The 15,283-nt window shown below is 37.1% G+C and overlaps 5 protein-coding genes across 5 annotated transcripts; 3 read left to right on the forward strand and 2 right to left on the reverse strand. All coding sequences in view use genetic code 12, as the record gives it.

The window, feature by feature from the left end:
- Positions 1 to 444: 444 nt before the first annotated feature.
- Positions 445 to 5,553, forward strand: RTC1 (Rtc1p; the record flags this gene model as incomplete). Its single annotated transcript, XM_064994741.1, has 1 exon — positions 445 to 5,553. One exon carries the CDS (start codon positions 445 to 447, stop codon positions 5,551 to 5,553), a length of 5,109 nt encoding a protein of 1,702 aa, XP_064850813.1.
- Positions 5,554 to 7,912: 2,359 nt separating this feature from the next.
- On the forward strand, positions 7,913 to 8,575 carry TAF13 (Taf13p; the record flags this gene model as incomplete). Its single annotated transcript, XM_064994742.1, has 1 exon — positions 7,913 to 8,575. One exon carries the CDS (start codon positions 7,913 to 7,915, stop codon positions 8,573 to 8,575), a length of 663 nt encoding a protein of 220 aa, XP_064850814.1.
- Positions 8,576 to 8,737: 162 nt separating this feature from the next.
- Positions 8,738 to 9,631, reverse strand: CRC1 (carnitine:acyl carnitine antiporter; the record flags this gene model as incomplete). Its single annotated transcript, XM_064994743.1, has 1 exon — positions 8,738 to 9,631. One exon carries the CDS (start codon positions 9,629 to 9,631, stop codon positions 8,738 to 8,740), a length of 894 nt encoding a protein of 297 aa, XP_064850815.1.
- Positions 9,632 to 10,116: 485 nt separating this feature from the next.
- On the reverse strand, positions 10,117 to 11,982 carry DASC09_011410 (uncharacterized protein; the record flags this gene model as incomplete). The annotated part of the gene is made up of 1 exon (XM_064994744.1): positions 10,117 to 11,982. The coding sequence occupies one exon, from the start codon at positions 11,980 to 11,982 to the stop codon at positions 10,117 to 10,119; it is 1,866 nt and encodes a 621-aa protein (XP_064850816.1).
- Positions 11,983 to 12,733: 751 nt separating this feature from the next.
- On the forward strand, positions 12,734 to 14,149 carry DASC09_011420 (uncharacterized protein; the record flags this gene model as incomplete). Its single annotated transcript, XM_064994745.1, has 1 exon — positions 12,734 to 14,149. One exon carries the CDS (start codon positions 12,734 to 12,736, stop codon positions 14,147 to 14,149), a length of 1,416 nt encoding a protein of 471 aa, XP_064850817.1.
- Positions 14,150 to 15,283: the final 1,134 nt, after the last annotated feature.

Here is a 15,283-nt window from a genome sequence, read left to right on the forward strand (position 1 = left end):
ATGGAGAGAACCAACAGATACAATAATATACATATATGTATTTATGAACTCCGCATTATCTTTATATTCTTGTTATATATCTGTCTATGATTGCTTAAATTTTTGGTATATTGTCAACCGGCTGAAGAACATTGTCGCATCACCGAAAGTAAATAATAACAATAGTCATAGAAATAAAAAAATTGAAAACCAATTGATGTATCGTAAATTACCAGGGATCTATATTAATTAACAAAAGTCTCAGCCTCGCTATCAAATATATTTGTATAAATAATAATTACATATATAAAATGATTCAAGACGTCGTGCTCTGGCAATTCCGCGTGCCTGTGCCAGGGCATAAAACCGAAGATGCGCGCGCGCGAAATAATTATCTGACCAAATGCTTAGCACTGATTAGGCAGAAGGCAACTACACCGAACTAGGATATCTTGCCCCGTCAAGATGGAGAAACTCCAGACGCAATTCGTGCAGTATGAAACAGCAAAAGAACTACAAGCAATCTCAGCTTCTAATGATGACCCCAACAAGCTTGTTGTGGCAGGTAAAAACTTCCTCCAAGTATTGCGCATAGAAGATAACGCCATCGATGGTTCAAGAAGAGTGGTTCCCTCAGTTGATTTGCTCAGTGGTACCAATTTGGCCAACGATGTCAAGAATTTAGGGTCGATCACCGACATCAGATTCGGATTCAGAGAACTCTCGAATGTTGTCGCATCGGTATCAACATCGGGAAAAATTTACTTATTTGACATCAATAAAAAATCACCACATTCACACCCAATGAAAATTTCAGCCCATAAGCGAGCAGTGAATTCTATTGCGTTCGCCCCTCATGGTGGAAATATTCTATTGTCAGGATCACAGGATGGGGTAATTAAAGTATGGGATTTACGATCCAAAAACTCCAACTTAACGTTTGGTAATGAACGGAAGCCATTGGGTGAGTTTGTCAAGACATTTGATGGGATTCGTTGCAACGAGTTTTCTCCCCACGACTCCAAAGTCTTTTGTTCTGCTTCTGACTGCGGTGATGTCACTAAATGGGACTTGAGAGTACCGCATAAATGGGTCAATAATATCAAAAATGCCCACATTAATGGGGCTTTGTCTTTAGAATGGAACTTGAAATTCAACTATATTGTCACGGGGGGTAAAGACAATAAGATCCAAGTTTGGGATATGTCAAAGGATAATACTAAAAAGCCTGATTATATAATATCCATGAATGACACAGTGACAAAAGTCGCCTGGTCTCCTTCCAATAATAATGCTAACAACATACAAGATTGTCAAATTTCTTCCTGTTATTTAACAAATAATGCTTCAGTTGATGTATGGGACTTGAATAGAAGTCATATTCCTGCATATTCACTAATGCATCATTCGAAGGCGGTCACTGGTTTACATTGGCATACAAATAATACACTATGGACCGTATCTAAAGATAAGTCTTTCATTGAACATAATCTCGATAACGAAATTCCATTCGCAAACTTATTAAGAAAATCAGTGGTAAAGTTCAATCCATCTCGGTATTCCGAATTCGTGACCGTATTTCAAGATGAAGATTCGTATGTTAAGACTTCGAATTTGACTGGAAGCCTTCACCATGAAAAGAGATCATCCTATTCTTTCGAAAACAATCAGAATCTAGGAAGATCTGCGACACTTGAGGATGTTGGAGAAGGAACCAAAAATGACGACTATTTCTCCAACACATTAGCCCCAGCAAAGACTGATAAAGTTCTGTCAAAACCTATAAATATTTCATCTTCAGAAAGCAATAGTTCAATGATTGAAAATTCAAGGCTTTCACCAACCATTTACAATAATGTGAGTGTCGAAAGTAATAATAATAATAATACGAGACCAAGAATAGGATATGTTAAAAATATGTCTTATTCTCCGAATAATCATGCCAGTGGCTCAAAAGCGATTCCTGTACCGATTAAGGAGTCGGAAACTAGAGAGGCTATTGCGTCTTCTTCGATTGAAAAAATGTCACCAACTTTCTTTGCCAATACCCTTAATGTTAAGACGTCACCATCCAAATCCACCAGCCAGGATTCGGGGTTTCCTAAACAGCCCAATCAAAGTGAAGTTTTCAAACGAAGTAATTCCAATGGGGCTGATGATACTATTGATGTATCCGATTCCAAGCCAAAACTTTTAAGATCACGTACCACTGCTTCGATGGCCAAAAATTTACACCGCCATAATAGTTCTGACAATCCATTGGTTTCGAGCATGATTCAGCGCTCAGGTACGGAATTTTTTAATCATGATGTTAATAATAGATCGCCAATATTTAATGGTAAAGCATCATCGGGAATAAACTTAACTATGACACCAATCAATAGAGCTATATCAAATCAATCTTTAAATTTTTATATTGGTGGAAACAATTCGCCGAGTTTGTCGAACAGAAAAAATTCTTCTAGTTATACTGGAAATAATAGCATATTCCATCAAGTTCAATCTTATTCCACGTTAGCCAGTAATCAAAGGCTTTTACTGGTAGCAAGTACTCCTAACAATGGCATTAATAACAATAGCAGTAATAACGTCACGAATTTAAGATCAAATGAACCGATTGATTACAATGAGAAACAAGTCCCATTGATATACATGTCAAGTTTGGGAACTGTATTCGACAAAGAGTATAGTGAGGATGGTGCACTTTCTACTGAATTGTACAAATTATACGTGATGCAATTCTATGAATTTTTGAGCAAGTTTCATGCAAGAGATGTTGATTACAATGACTTGCTTTTCCAAGATTACCAACCAACCTATCCATCTTCTAATCCTAGAAAAAGAGCCTCAAAAAATAGATATTCGACAAGCAATCGAAATCCTCGGACAAATTTGAATAATGATGGTGTGAGGACGGCTAACAGCAAAGTACATGGACATGATAAATCTGCTAAAGCAAACAAATCATCAGATAGTCATAGTCGTGAATCTTCAAAAAATGAACTTATTGCCAATTTGAAATCGATTTCCAAAGAATATTATTCCAAGATGAATCTAGGGACTTTTTTCTCATTTATTACTGAGTCAGTGAAAGTTGCCCTCGAGAAAGGCAACACTACTGATCTTCTACGGATCATTGTGGTGGTTTTTAGGGGCAAGAAGCCCGGATTTGATATTGTTGATTTGATTGTTCAATTGAAATTTGCTGTATCATTATCTGCTACATTTAAGGTCATAAATTATTATAAAATCTTTAAGATTCTTCTACATGGTTTGATCATTGATATAGAAGGATTCCTTGCTGATATTGATTACTACGCCTACTTGTTTGCCATTTCCAAAAAAAGCACATACAAGATAAATAAGTTGACTCTCCAACATTACAGTTTTAACATGCCAAATATTGGAAGTGCGGGCAAAAAGGGGCCATATCGTATTCAAAATTCTGGGATCAACACTACTGGTATAAGTAGAAGAAATTCTTCATCACTTGGTGTCATTGGTAAACCCGTTTTTGCAGTTGATAAAAATAGCCGAAAGAAAAATCAAAATGAGTTTAAGCTGCTGAGCGTTTCTGAGACTTGGGACTCATATGATTATAGAGGTAGGAGTGCTAATAGCAGAGATTCTTTCGAGTTTCAATATCGAAAAGATATAGACGATGATCCGGGATATGAAGAGAAGGAAGATGATGACGATGACGACGACGACGATGACGACGATGACGATGACGACGATGATGATGATGATGATGATGATGATGATGATGATGATGATTATGAAGCAGAATATGAGAATCGAAACCGAGGATTTGAAATAAATGATGACTGGTTTGAAGATTTGGATAATCTCAACTTGACTGAAGATGAATATTTTTTGGGGCACGACAGCTCGTATGGAGGCTCATCCTCAGCATTATCTATGAGCTCTGCTAATAATTCTTCTACTAATGTCAACGAAAGTGTCAGAAGTTCACGCCACAGTAGTTCTGATTTGTACAGTGGTGATGAGGGACTGAAAGATACTTACAACGATAGGTCTAACAGTGGAATTTATAATGAGAATGCTATTACTAGTGATGATACTGATATTGATGATACACGTGAAGAGCCAGAACTGTTGCACAGTGTACTGACCTCTGGCGGAGACATTACCAAAGCAGTGAGCAAGCTTCAAAAAAAGTCATTGAATATGAAGTCGAAAATCTTGGAGAATAAAGATTTCGGGTATTATCGAGATGATGTTTCAGACGATGGGTTTGTTGATAGCGATGATGAATTGAAGAAATTAAAGGATGAAGAAAAGTCCACAATGCTAACTACTGGGGCAGATGATGATGAGAGAAATATAAATGATTCGGAGGACAGTGTTGATGAATCAGACATGAATCAACTACCGCGCAAGACTAGACTTTCAACTACCGAGTCTGATGAACCGGTTAAGAAAGCAAATAGGAATTCTAAGTCAGGTGAAAGGTTATCTGTGTCTAAACCATCCAGTAAAATTCTGAAAATTGATGAAGGTGTCACAGCGGCAAGTATTAAGCCTTCATCTCCCGATGGAGCTTCCCAATTGCCATTATACATTGGTCAGCCAACCTTCAAAAGTGCTGGCTACCGAGGTAATTCTTTTTCGGACCGTCGTGGAAGTATGAAGGAACAAGCGCAAATGACGAAATCTTTTTCATTCACTTCGGGTCCTATTTCAAGAGACTTTGGAACCGCATTTAGCAATGCTAGATTCCCCCGCCAAAGCAACGACATGTTGCCAGTGTTAGGAAAAGATTTTGACGCTACAAAACAGATTCCCGGGGCACCATTGAGTAATTTAACCAGACAACTCACTTCAAAGAATGGTAGTTCTAGTAATATTGCTAATGTTAATAGAAGGCTGATTGAATCTGAAGTTCCTATCGGTATCGGGAATGAAATCGTGACTGGGTTGATCATCAAACTCGAAGCCAAGCCCTGGAAACTAGAATTCTTGATCCGCAAGGCATGCAAATCTTCCCAAGAAGAAGGGGATGTGTTTATGTTGTCGATGTTGACTAGCTTATTTTACGAGTTTTGCCAAAAGAGAATGAAACATAGAAACATCAGCTATGATTTCCAGGATTGTGTTATACAAGCACCCCAGGCCAAACAGTGGATGTCTCTATTCCTTGACCACTTGGTGGCCAGAGACTTATATGTTGTGTCGGCGCTAGTTATCAAGTATTGCCGTATTCCCGAGATAAAAGAAATGGGACTTGTGAATACGGAAATCAAACGGTTTTGTCCACATTGCAAAAAACTCATCGTTCATGATGCGGAATCGAATCCAAACGGTGACCACAAGTATGCAAACTGGTATTGTGCAAATTCGAAGTGCAATCTTCCTACCGGTAAATGTTGTTATTGTGACACCGTGATTCGAGGTATGGGGGTTACATTGCTACATTGTGGACATGAGGGGCACCCACATTGTATGAAGGAATGGTTTATTGAAGGGGGAGAAACCGAGTGTCCTGGGTGTGGGGAAGTTCCAACTGAATTAGAGAGTATGTTTAGTCAATTAGAAACTTCAGTATGTTAAAAGTGAAATCAAAGAAAAGTTGAAATAATGTCTCCAAAACGATCGTTTATAATAAATGTAATTTATCTAAATGGGTTATGTTAAATTATCAATTGTAGGCTAGTTAATTTATATAAGAATAGTAGATGAAGATAATTGTTGCCTTACTATGGGTGTGCTCTCTTACTTTGAATGAAGGCAACTTCAATAAAAGACTTTCCAGGACGCGTTTTTTTTCCCCTAATGATACGCGTCAGGCTTTGCCGCTCAACAGATTATCATGTAATGATTCTGCAATTTCATTTTTCCTTTCTCGTATTATTTTTGGTAGTTTATTTTCTTTTTTTAAAAAAAGAAGATCCATCCATGTATTTATTGTTTTAATAGATACAGAAAACTCTGTATAAAATTTGAATTTTTTGTTGATTTAATAACTTGCAAGAAAAAAAAAATTCACATTTATTCTCATATCATAATACACAAAACATAATAAAAAGTAAGCGCAAAATGGAAATTTATCTCATAAAATCCTGTACTTTTCCTATGAAGTTTTATGCTAATTAAAAAGGACAAACAACATTATCATGACTTGGTTAGTTCACTTAGTTCCAACCATCATAATCCTCATTAAATATTAAACTATTTTTTCCTTTGGATAGATACGGTTATAAATTTTTATCGTTGTTAACGTTTGAGCTGCGGATGTGCTTTAAAATAGACATGAAACAATTTAATTTGCAGTTATTTTATCATATCTGTAGCGTTAATTTTAAAATATGTTTTATCATCGCTTGTTCTTATGGATGGTGTGGTTTTTCGGAACTTATGAAAAACTTCTAGAGCACTCATTTCAAAACAAGAATTTGATAGCTAAGCCGTTGGAGTAATAAAACTTTTAGATGATTAGCATGGTAATAAATGACTTGTTACTTTTTTCTAAATCTTTCGGTTTTTGTTTCTTCTTGTCCATATTGTTGGTTTATTATTTATCTCTCTAATGCAGATGGCGCGTCGAACGAATATACATATAATATAATTATTTACATGGTATATAAAATAAATTCTTACTAGAAAAGTAATTTTAACTCTTTCCTTTGTATCTAGTAAATAAAAATTTGAGGAATAGTGTTATCAAATATGAATCTAGCTCCAATGAAACGTTTGAGATTTTCCAAAAGACAAAAAAGCAAGATTGGATACTATCTTTCAGAAAAAAATTTTGTCAAAAAAGAATATCTTCATTTATCGAAAGTGAAACCGCACATTTTTTTTTGAAGATTTGATTTTAGGGCCTCATAATTGTTATTGTCATATATTTCCTTTTCTTTTTTCTTTTTAACAGGAATTGCAAAACTGTTTACAATGAAGTTGTGGTTCAAGTTTGGGCATATGTAAGCAACTTTCTGATTTAATGAAAGCATCCATTTTGATGCTAATAGTAAGGAGTCGCAATTAAATTTAATGATTAGATCCGATAATTCCTTGATAGGAATAATGACAAGTAATTGTAATTATATGGTGTAAACACTGCAGATTTGACAACCTTTTGGTGGGAGGTTCGCCAAAATAAAAAAAAAGTGAGCTAGTTGATAAGTTATGTCTCCCAACCCTATTGTTCATTATTATTTGCTATTAATAATTATGGTTAAAATATTCAGTGAAAAAAAATGGGGGACCTCACTATTAAATCTTCCAAGCTTACTTTATACATATAGCAAGTATAAGGGATTTTATACAAACACGAAAACTGTATTGCGCGACTGTATTAATCTTTCCAACTGGTTTCACTCATAATCCTGTGCTATCTATCGTACTAATAGTGCGAATATGGTAATCTTACTTTAAATTTTATTATTTCATCTTATTTCATCATTGATCCTACTATTATGATTGACTATGAAATCGATTAATGCATTGCTCTATTTATTCTCAACAATATATTTCTCACGGTGTTTGCTCCTGCGACACTAGAGCAGTAAGTAACAAATTGTGTGCCCCTTAAATAGTTTGGCTCTAATTGTGATGATAACTATTTTACTGTATTATTTCTATATCTAATGCGAGAACAAGTATTGTTATAGTATAAGGAATTAACTCTACGTCCTTATTGGTATTAGGCACAAAAATCCTTATATTCATTTCGAGAGTGCGGATAGCCTGAATCTCAAAAAAAAAAAAAAAAAAATAATTTGGTTATAGCGAGACGAAGTAAGTTTATAATTGATCTTTATTTATTAAAAAATATTATTAATAGCACGGTCACCAATAATTGGGCACTTTTTTTCTTTTTTTTCAAACATCAATAGAAACCATACATAAAACCAGTTATACAAATATCGCCTGACTTTATCAATAATATCGGCCAATTAATCCACAAAATATGTCATCTTCCAACATTAACAACAATAACAATAACGCATTATCGCTTCTGCGAAATAAATCAAAGAAGCATTCGTTCCAAAGTGATATTGCATACATGATGGAAGCTCTTGGATTTGATATTGCCCTTCCTGAGACTCTTGACACCTTGGAAGATATCCTCATCACGTATATTGTTGATTTGTACAATGAGGCTCTCCGGTCATCGGAAATTCATGGACGAACTAAGGTGAAGTTCGATGATATCAAATTTGCAGTACGGAAGGATAAAGGAAAACTTCATAGAATGGATGAGATCCTGAGAAATATTAAGATCATCAACCAAAACAAGAAGGCTTTTGATTCGAAGAATAAACAAGTCAAGGATCTAAAAGTGTTCGAAGACAGTGATGGTGATGTTAATGGGATCAGAGGAGTGAACGGAGAAAAGAAAAAGGGTGGTAAAAATAGTAGCAGAAAAGGGTTAAAGTATAAGAAGAGAAAGAAGGAAGAGGTGACGGATGCCAATGGAGAACCAAGAAAGAAGAGAAAGTACGTGAAGAAAGCACAGCGAGAGAAAGAAGCCAGAGAAAAATTGGAAGCAGAACAAAGAGAACGGGAATTAGCACAAAAAAAGCAGCAAGGAATTGCAGATGATGAAGAAGACAATTATTACAGCGATTGATTTGTGTGGGTATTCCAACAAGCTGGACGCTACAATATTATGAGATTGCAGCATATATATACATATACATTATATCACATCTTTTAATGAACATGAGGAATATTCAGAAGTACATATCCATATATATAAGAAAAAGCATGGTGTATGGCGATGTTATTAGCATCATAAATCATTCATAACCTTCTTGGCCACTTCGACACCGACAAACGTAGCCGCATTGGCAGGGAAACTTCTGAGTAAAGCCGGACCAATGCCTGGGAAAAACGCCTTGACCCCACCTTTGGCATATATATTTCTCGTTACTTGGGCTATTGATATCGAAGAATTGCTTGATTGTTGAACTGATTTGATAGTGTCAATCGGGAAGACACCACACCACATTGCCACACCGGCAAACCCACCGGCAATAGAGATTGCCATCAACGATAATTTCCCATCTTCTGTATCCTTCGATAATTTTTGCTTGAGATATTCATAAGTGGCGAAATATAAAGCGCTACCTGGTCCATCACGAGCGAGGGTCGCCAAAGAACCTTTGAACAAAGACCTGAGACCCCCTGTTGCCAATATGGATTTTACGGCACCCACCATCGATGTTTGATTTGATTTGTTTTGGATTTGTAGCACCACTTTTACCCTTTCAAATGGGGCAGCGATCGCAGTGGTGGGAATTGCACTGAAAAACCCAGCAGCAGAGATTTGGGCAATTGTCATTTTTGCAGGGTCATCAATATTGGAGATAGAGCTCACAAGTTTCTTGCCCATATCATAACCCCAGAAGCTGACGGCAAACATTGGAGTGACTCCCAACAAGGGTGGTGAAACTCCGCGATAAAACCCTCGGATACCATCTGTTTTGACAATAGATGTGAAGGCGTTGATGGTAGATGAAGCTTGGTTGGTTTGTAATCTGACCTTCATCAAATCAAACGGATGACCTGTTAACACTGCACAAATCCCACCAAAGCCACCAGAAGTGAAGGATTTGACATTTTCTACCAATTCAGACCTATGTGATTGAGAAGAAGTTACTAGAGACTCCACCTCTTCGCTCATTTTGTGTTGTTGTTTGTTCTAGACAACCACAACCAGCAGGCAAAAAAAAAGGGCCAAACTATGTTGCCTTTATAGTTAGCCAGGGATGGATGCGCAAAGTGTTTTGGTAACCATGAGTGATAACGCGTCACATTACCAGAACTGCTGACAACAGGGTCCATGAGGGAGGAAAAAAAAATGTTTAGTGTGCTCATTCATGTCATGACACCATCGGTAAAAAAATGCGGGGGGAAATCACATCGACCGATGGGAGGACGGAAAAAAAAAAATTTGGAATTAAAATATATTAACACAGAATCTTCCACCTTGCTCAATAAGTGAGCATCCACGTCACTTCCAGGCTGTTATCGATCCACAGAAAGATACAATAGAAAGTGTGACACAGGGCCCCGGCAATCTCACTGGGCCAATGGCTTTTGCTTACGGTCATCCATAAAATGACGGCGTGCGTCTAAATGATGTACGATTATGCAGATATCACGATATCAGTCCCACAACGCCAGCAACACCGTGGGCTTACTATACTCTTCCAAATCCAATTTCGCCAATTCGTTGCTCCAAAATTCTCGATCCTGCTTGATACCCAACCTTATCATCGCTTGCATTTCATGGACCTTCATATCATAGACGTGTTTTACCAAAGAGCGTCCCGTTGGAGTTGGTGCTGGTTGGACATTAGAAATCGCCTTGAGAGAAGCAACACTATCATTACCACTGTATTCTTGAAGTACCCTTCTTTCCATTCTACTTCTGGTATTCTCAAAGCAGGCCTCGGTGTTTATCAGTGATATAGGCTCAGTATACTCTATCTCATAAAGTTCAAATATTCGAAAATCGGGAGAACAGTCCCCAACTCGGCCATACCTTGGAACTTTAATAGGATAAGTTCTTCCTTGATGTTCTGCATATTCCGACATTTTGGAGTCATGACTAGCAAGAATATAGGAATCAACAGTTGACCAGGCCCAATTCAATTGCAATTGTGAAATTCTTGTAAAGAATGGCCTCTTCTCAGCCACGACTATCCCATCATCTTTTCTTTTTCGTTCAAGATCCTCTAATTGGGAAAGCTCCAAATTATGGATGAGATCCAACATCACCAATTGTGCGATTTGAAAAACCAGCTCAATTTGCTTTTGGTAATTGAATATCAATTTCAAATTTTGCGAAGGTAATGATTTCAAAAGCTCAATAATTGGATTAGAATTTTTCTGATGCATTAGTGCCATCATGGGGACAACAAGAGTTGATCCGTAAATCAATTCAAAGGTAAATAACTCTGATGGCTCATTCACCTTTTTACGTAGAAATGCATCTCTAATTCCAAGAATACTTTCTCTATTAGTGTAACCAAATCCCTTGATAACATCCAATTCCATGGTTAGCTTTCTCATTTTTGGTAAGGTATATAACATTTCTTCGAAAAATTTCACTCCATAATCTCCAATGATCTCAGCTTGATTTGCAGAGCTATTGCTGTGGCCGGGATGCAATGATCCGCCATCCGCGGTTCTGAATACAAGCCTTTGCAAGCTTTCTGAGCCCATTGAAGTGATGAATTTCATCACTCGGCACAGTAGTGGCATTAATGAAAACCCCTTACTAACGATATTTATTTCTTTAATTCCTGCCATCGTGTCACTTTTTTTCTTTGCAGCAGACGAGAGTGATTGTCGAGTGTCATATAGATACTGGGATCTGATCATTTCCAAGTTCTTGTTCCCATTACACCCCACTACTATATTTGAATAGTCCAATAACATATCCAATCTATCCAATCTGTCGAATCTCATAGTTTTCAACAATTTTGATACCATGTCAGGTTCACAGTCCAAAGGAATGCATAGATACTCGATACCAATTTTCTTGGATATATCATATTCTTCACAGGATACCTTGGGAAGTAATTCTGATAACTCAGCCTTGGTTTTGGTTAAACTTGGAATATTGAAGAGCTTGACGCTTTTTAAGTTCTGAAGTGCAAGAGCGGGAATAAATAAGTATTGGTCAATGGTACATTCTAGGAACTCAATTTGCGGGAAAAAACTGGTGGTCCAGGTACCAATACTAAGATCAATGGGATTCTTTAATAAGCTGTGGAAACTTTCGCCTTGATGCCAATGGCCAAGAATCAATTTATCACCCATTTTCTTTGCTATTTTCCCATTCCTCACCATTCGATTACTTTGCCATTCATTATATCTCACCAATGATACAAACCCAAAAACGAGTCTTCCCACAATGATTCGAAGGCGGGTACAAGTATTTGATAAATTAAGCAAATCATGGTTTATCTTCGAGGTGTAGCTGAATTGATGTGCGATCGCGGGTAAGATGGATGGTTGGAGCATGGGCGACTGCATTAATAGATGATAGCATATTTTGATCAACAACTCATTGGGAAGCGATAAAAGTGACAAACTCTGTTCTTCCCTGTGACAAATATACTGGCTCATAATATACTAAGACTTATTTGTACGTCAACAAACATTGTCGCTTCCCACTTAAACGGTTTAAACCTCACTTTTTTTATTTGACCCATTTTTTTTTTAGATCCGCATCATCGGTATAGCCAGTAACAATAAAATGTCTTCTAATTATGAGGAAAGTTTCAGCGAATGGGAGTGATAGCCCATATTTTTCTTTGTTGGTATTTTGAATGTCTGGATTGCTCTACCCCATTCATTGGAATGTGTAATAGTTTATTTTATTTTATGTTCTATTACTATTAGCCCTTTCTTTCTTCTTTCAGTTGTCCCGCGACTAGTTTTGGGATGATTTCATGAAAAATTTTTTCGTTTTGGGACTTTCTTCTCTTGGCGATGTAAAAACTCAGCGACTTGGTGATTGTTCAATTAATAAAGCCAAAGTGCGTCAAAGCTTATGTCTACAAAACTCTAAATATATCAGTGGGAAACTTTGACATTGTTGCCCTTTTTTGGCGACACTTTTGTGGAACATTTCAATCTTATTCTATTTCTCTGTAGTAAAATGCACTTGAAAAGGAATATCATTAATGAAAACATTTACATATATATATATACCGCTATACTCTCACTGATTTTAAGATAATCACTACTCTTGTTATGAACATCAATATTCATGATGAGACTCTTATTTTCTGTCCTTCTCTTAGCCATAACCAGTCCTATCTTGGCGGCCACTACCATCACTACGACTCTTGTCGACTCGGTGACTTCTCCAACTACTACTACTATTGTAACCACCACTACTCAGGAAGCCATTACTGTTGAAACCATCACATCTACTGTGACTGATGTTGAGACCGTCTACGTCAGCCTCGTCACCGTCGAAACAGCAACCTCTGGGGAAGCTGTCACCGTCACCGTTCCGGGAACTTTGTCCTTAACCACCTCCATTATTAGTGAAACTGAGACAGTAACTATCACTAACGAATTGACAGAAACTTATACTATAACCCTGAGTACTACTTTTGTTACAATCACTTCCACAAAAGCATGCCCTACTGTGTATAAGAGAGATGAATCTCTCGCAATCGTATTAATGACCACCACCATCAATGTATGTCCGGATAACACTACTAAAAGTCTCACTAACTCCACATCTCTTCCTACTTTAGCCCAAAACACGACCACTTCCAGTGTTTCCTCCTTTTCTGCTTCCTCCTCTTCTAGTACAGAAGAAACCGTGACAGTCACTCAGTTTAGCACCACTATTGATATTGATTTGCAAACCGTCACCTATGTTGTCTCTACCGGTATTCCAGCCGTTACCACCGACACCACCGTAACTGTTGCTAGCAGCACCCAGAATACTGTCACCTCTACCTCCACCACTTATGTTGTTGATCCAGTGGTCATTGTGTCGGTTGACCAAACTCACATTGTTTCTGTCACAAACATGGTGACTGCCACCACCGAAGTCACGTCAACAATGTCGTACACTCTCACCCAATTGGCTACTGTGACATTGACCACCACAGTTTGTCAGCAAGTCACATTCGACAGAAGAGACAATTTGCCAGAAGTCACTGGTACTACCACTTCAACCATTACTACTTACTTATGTTCTGATGCTACCACTAAAAATTCTGCTTCGTCTGCAATGCAAACCTCTCACCCTACAGGTATAAATAGCAGCAGCACCGCCTTGACCACCACTCTCACCAGTTTGAATCAGACTGCTACAGCGGTTTTATCAATTGTTGATGGTACAAATTACAGTACAGGGGTCACTGTGGTTACTCTAACCATTGATGGTACTGTCACTTCTTACACCACCTACTGCCCATTATCGGATATCATTACGGGTGCTACTGATGTTTTTGGTCCAAATATATCGGCTACTATTACCGGTAATTCTGGATCTTTCATTTCAAAGGGATCAGTTAATTCAGCTAGTAAACCTAGTACTAATACCACAGTTGGTGTGATCACATCATTTTCTGCAATGGCTTCTTCTCCAATCAAGGGCAGTAACAATATTTTTTTTTCGGCTATCTTTGCAGGTATGGTTGGTTTGTTGCTTACTCTTTGAGGGTAGCGATAATTAACCATTACTACTGAATTACTTTAGAAAAATGATGGCGCAAACCAATTTTCATTCTACCTCAAATATACGAATCGTCTATTCATGCATATATGTTTCCGTGATTAATTGGGTCATCTAATTTTGGGTCTAACGAATACCAAATTAAAAAAAAGCTAAACATTAGCGAAGAATTAAGAAGAAACGCCATGATACATGCGTACACATTAAATCTTCTTGTTGATGTATTGTAATGTTGAATTATTGCTAGCTAATGTTGCTAGCATTGTGGCGGAATATTTTATTGCTATTGTACAATACCATCTCCTGGATAAATTCTATTCCATACGAATGACCCGAAGATTTACTGTACTCTTTGAAATTTAAGATTTGAACATGTTGAAAATAAAGGGAATGATTGATATTCATCACTTTGATATTTATCGATGTTACAGCACTTGAATGTTCATTATTTTATTTTTTTTTTTTTCGAAAATTCATTCTCCTGAGATGAAAGCACTCATCATTTTTGTGGTTTGTGTGAATGCCTAAGAAAAAGAACCCAGCAAAAAAAAAACCTTGAAGAAAACTGAATATACAAAGAAAAGTAAAGTAAAGTTTGCGGGGAAATTACGCAGCCTATTCGTTCATGCATCCTAATAGGCGAGCAAATCTGTCAATTGGCACTCTTCAATCCGCAATTTTCTTACCAACAACAGAAAGTGCTAAAAGCTTGTTTTAAAAATTTCGATGTCTGTGAGAATCTAGAACCTCTTTTTTTTTTTAAGTTTTGTATATCAACTGTCGTTGGATGTGATGCACGATAGATCTTTGATAGGCTGATCTGGCACTCGAGAACTTGGTTTGGGTTCTATGTTTTTTATTTATCGCAGGTAAGAATAACTTTTTGTCATATATAACCCATCCTTCTAAGACAACTGGAATCTCAGAATCAATATCTAAATTAGAATATTGAAATACTAGCTTCATGCAACATGAACCGTTATTTAATTAAATTTATTACACATCACTGATGCGTATGGTCAGTAGTATCATTGACGTCAATACCATCTCCGCACTTTCAAACTTTATCAGTGATACTTCTTCTAGTAACCTTCTCAAAGATTCGTGTCAGATAGTTTG

Source organism: Saccharomycopsis crataegensis, assembly GCF_037102585.1.
Source record: "Saccharomycopsis crataegensis DNA, jcf7180000000073, whole genome shotgun sequence".
Classification (NCBI taxonomy): Eukaryota; Fungi; Ascomycota; class Saccharomycetes; order Ascoideales; family Saccharomycopsidaceae; genus Saccharomycopsis; species Saccharomycopsis crataegensis.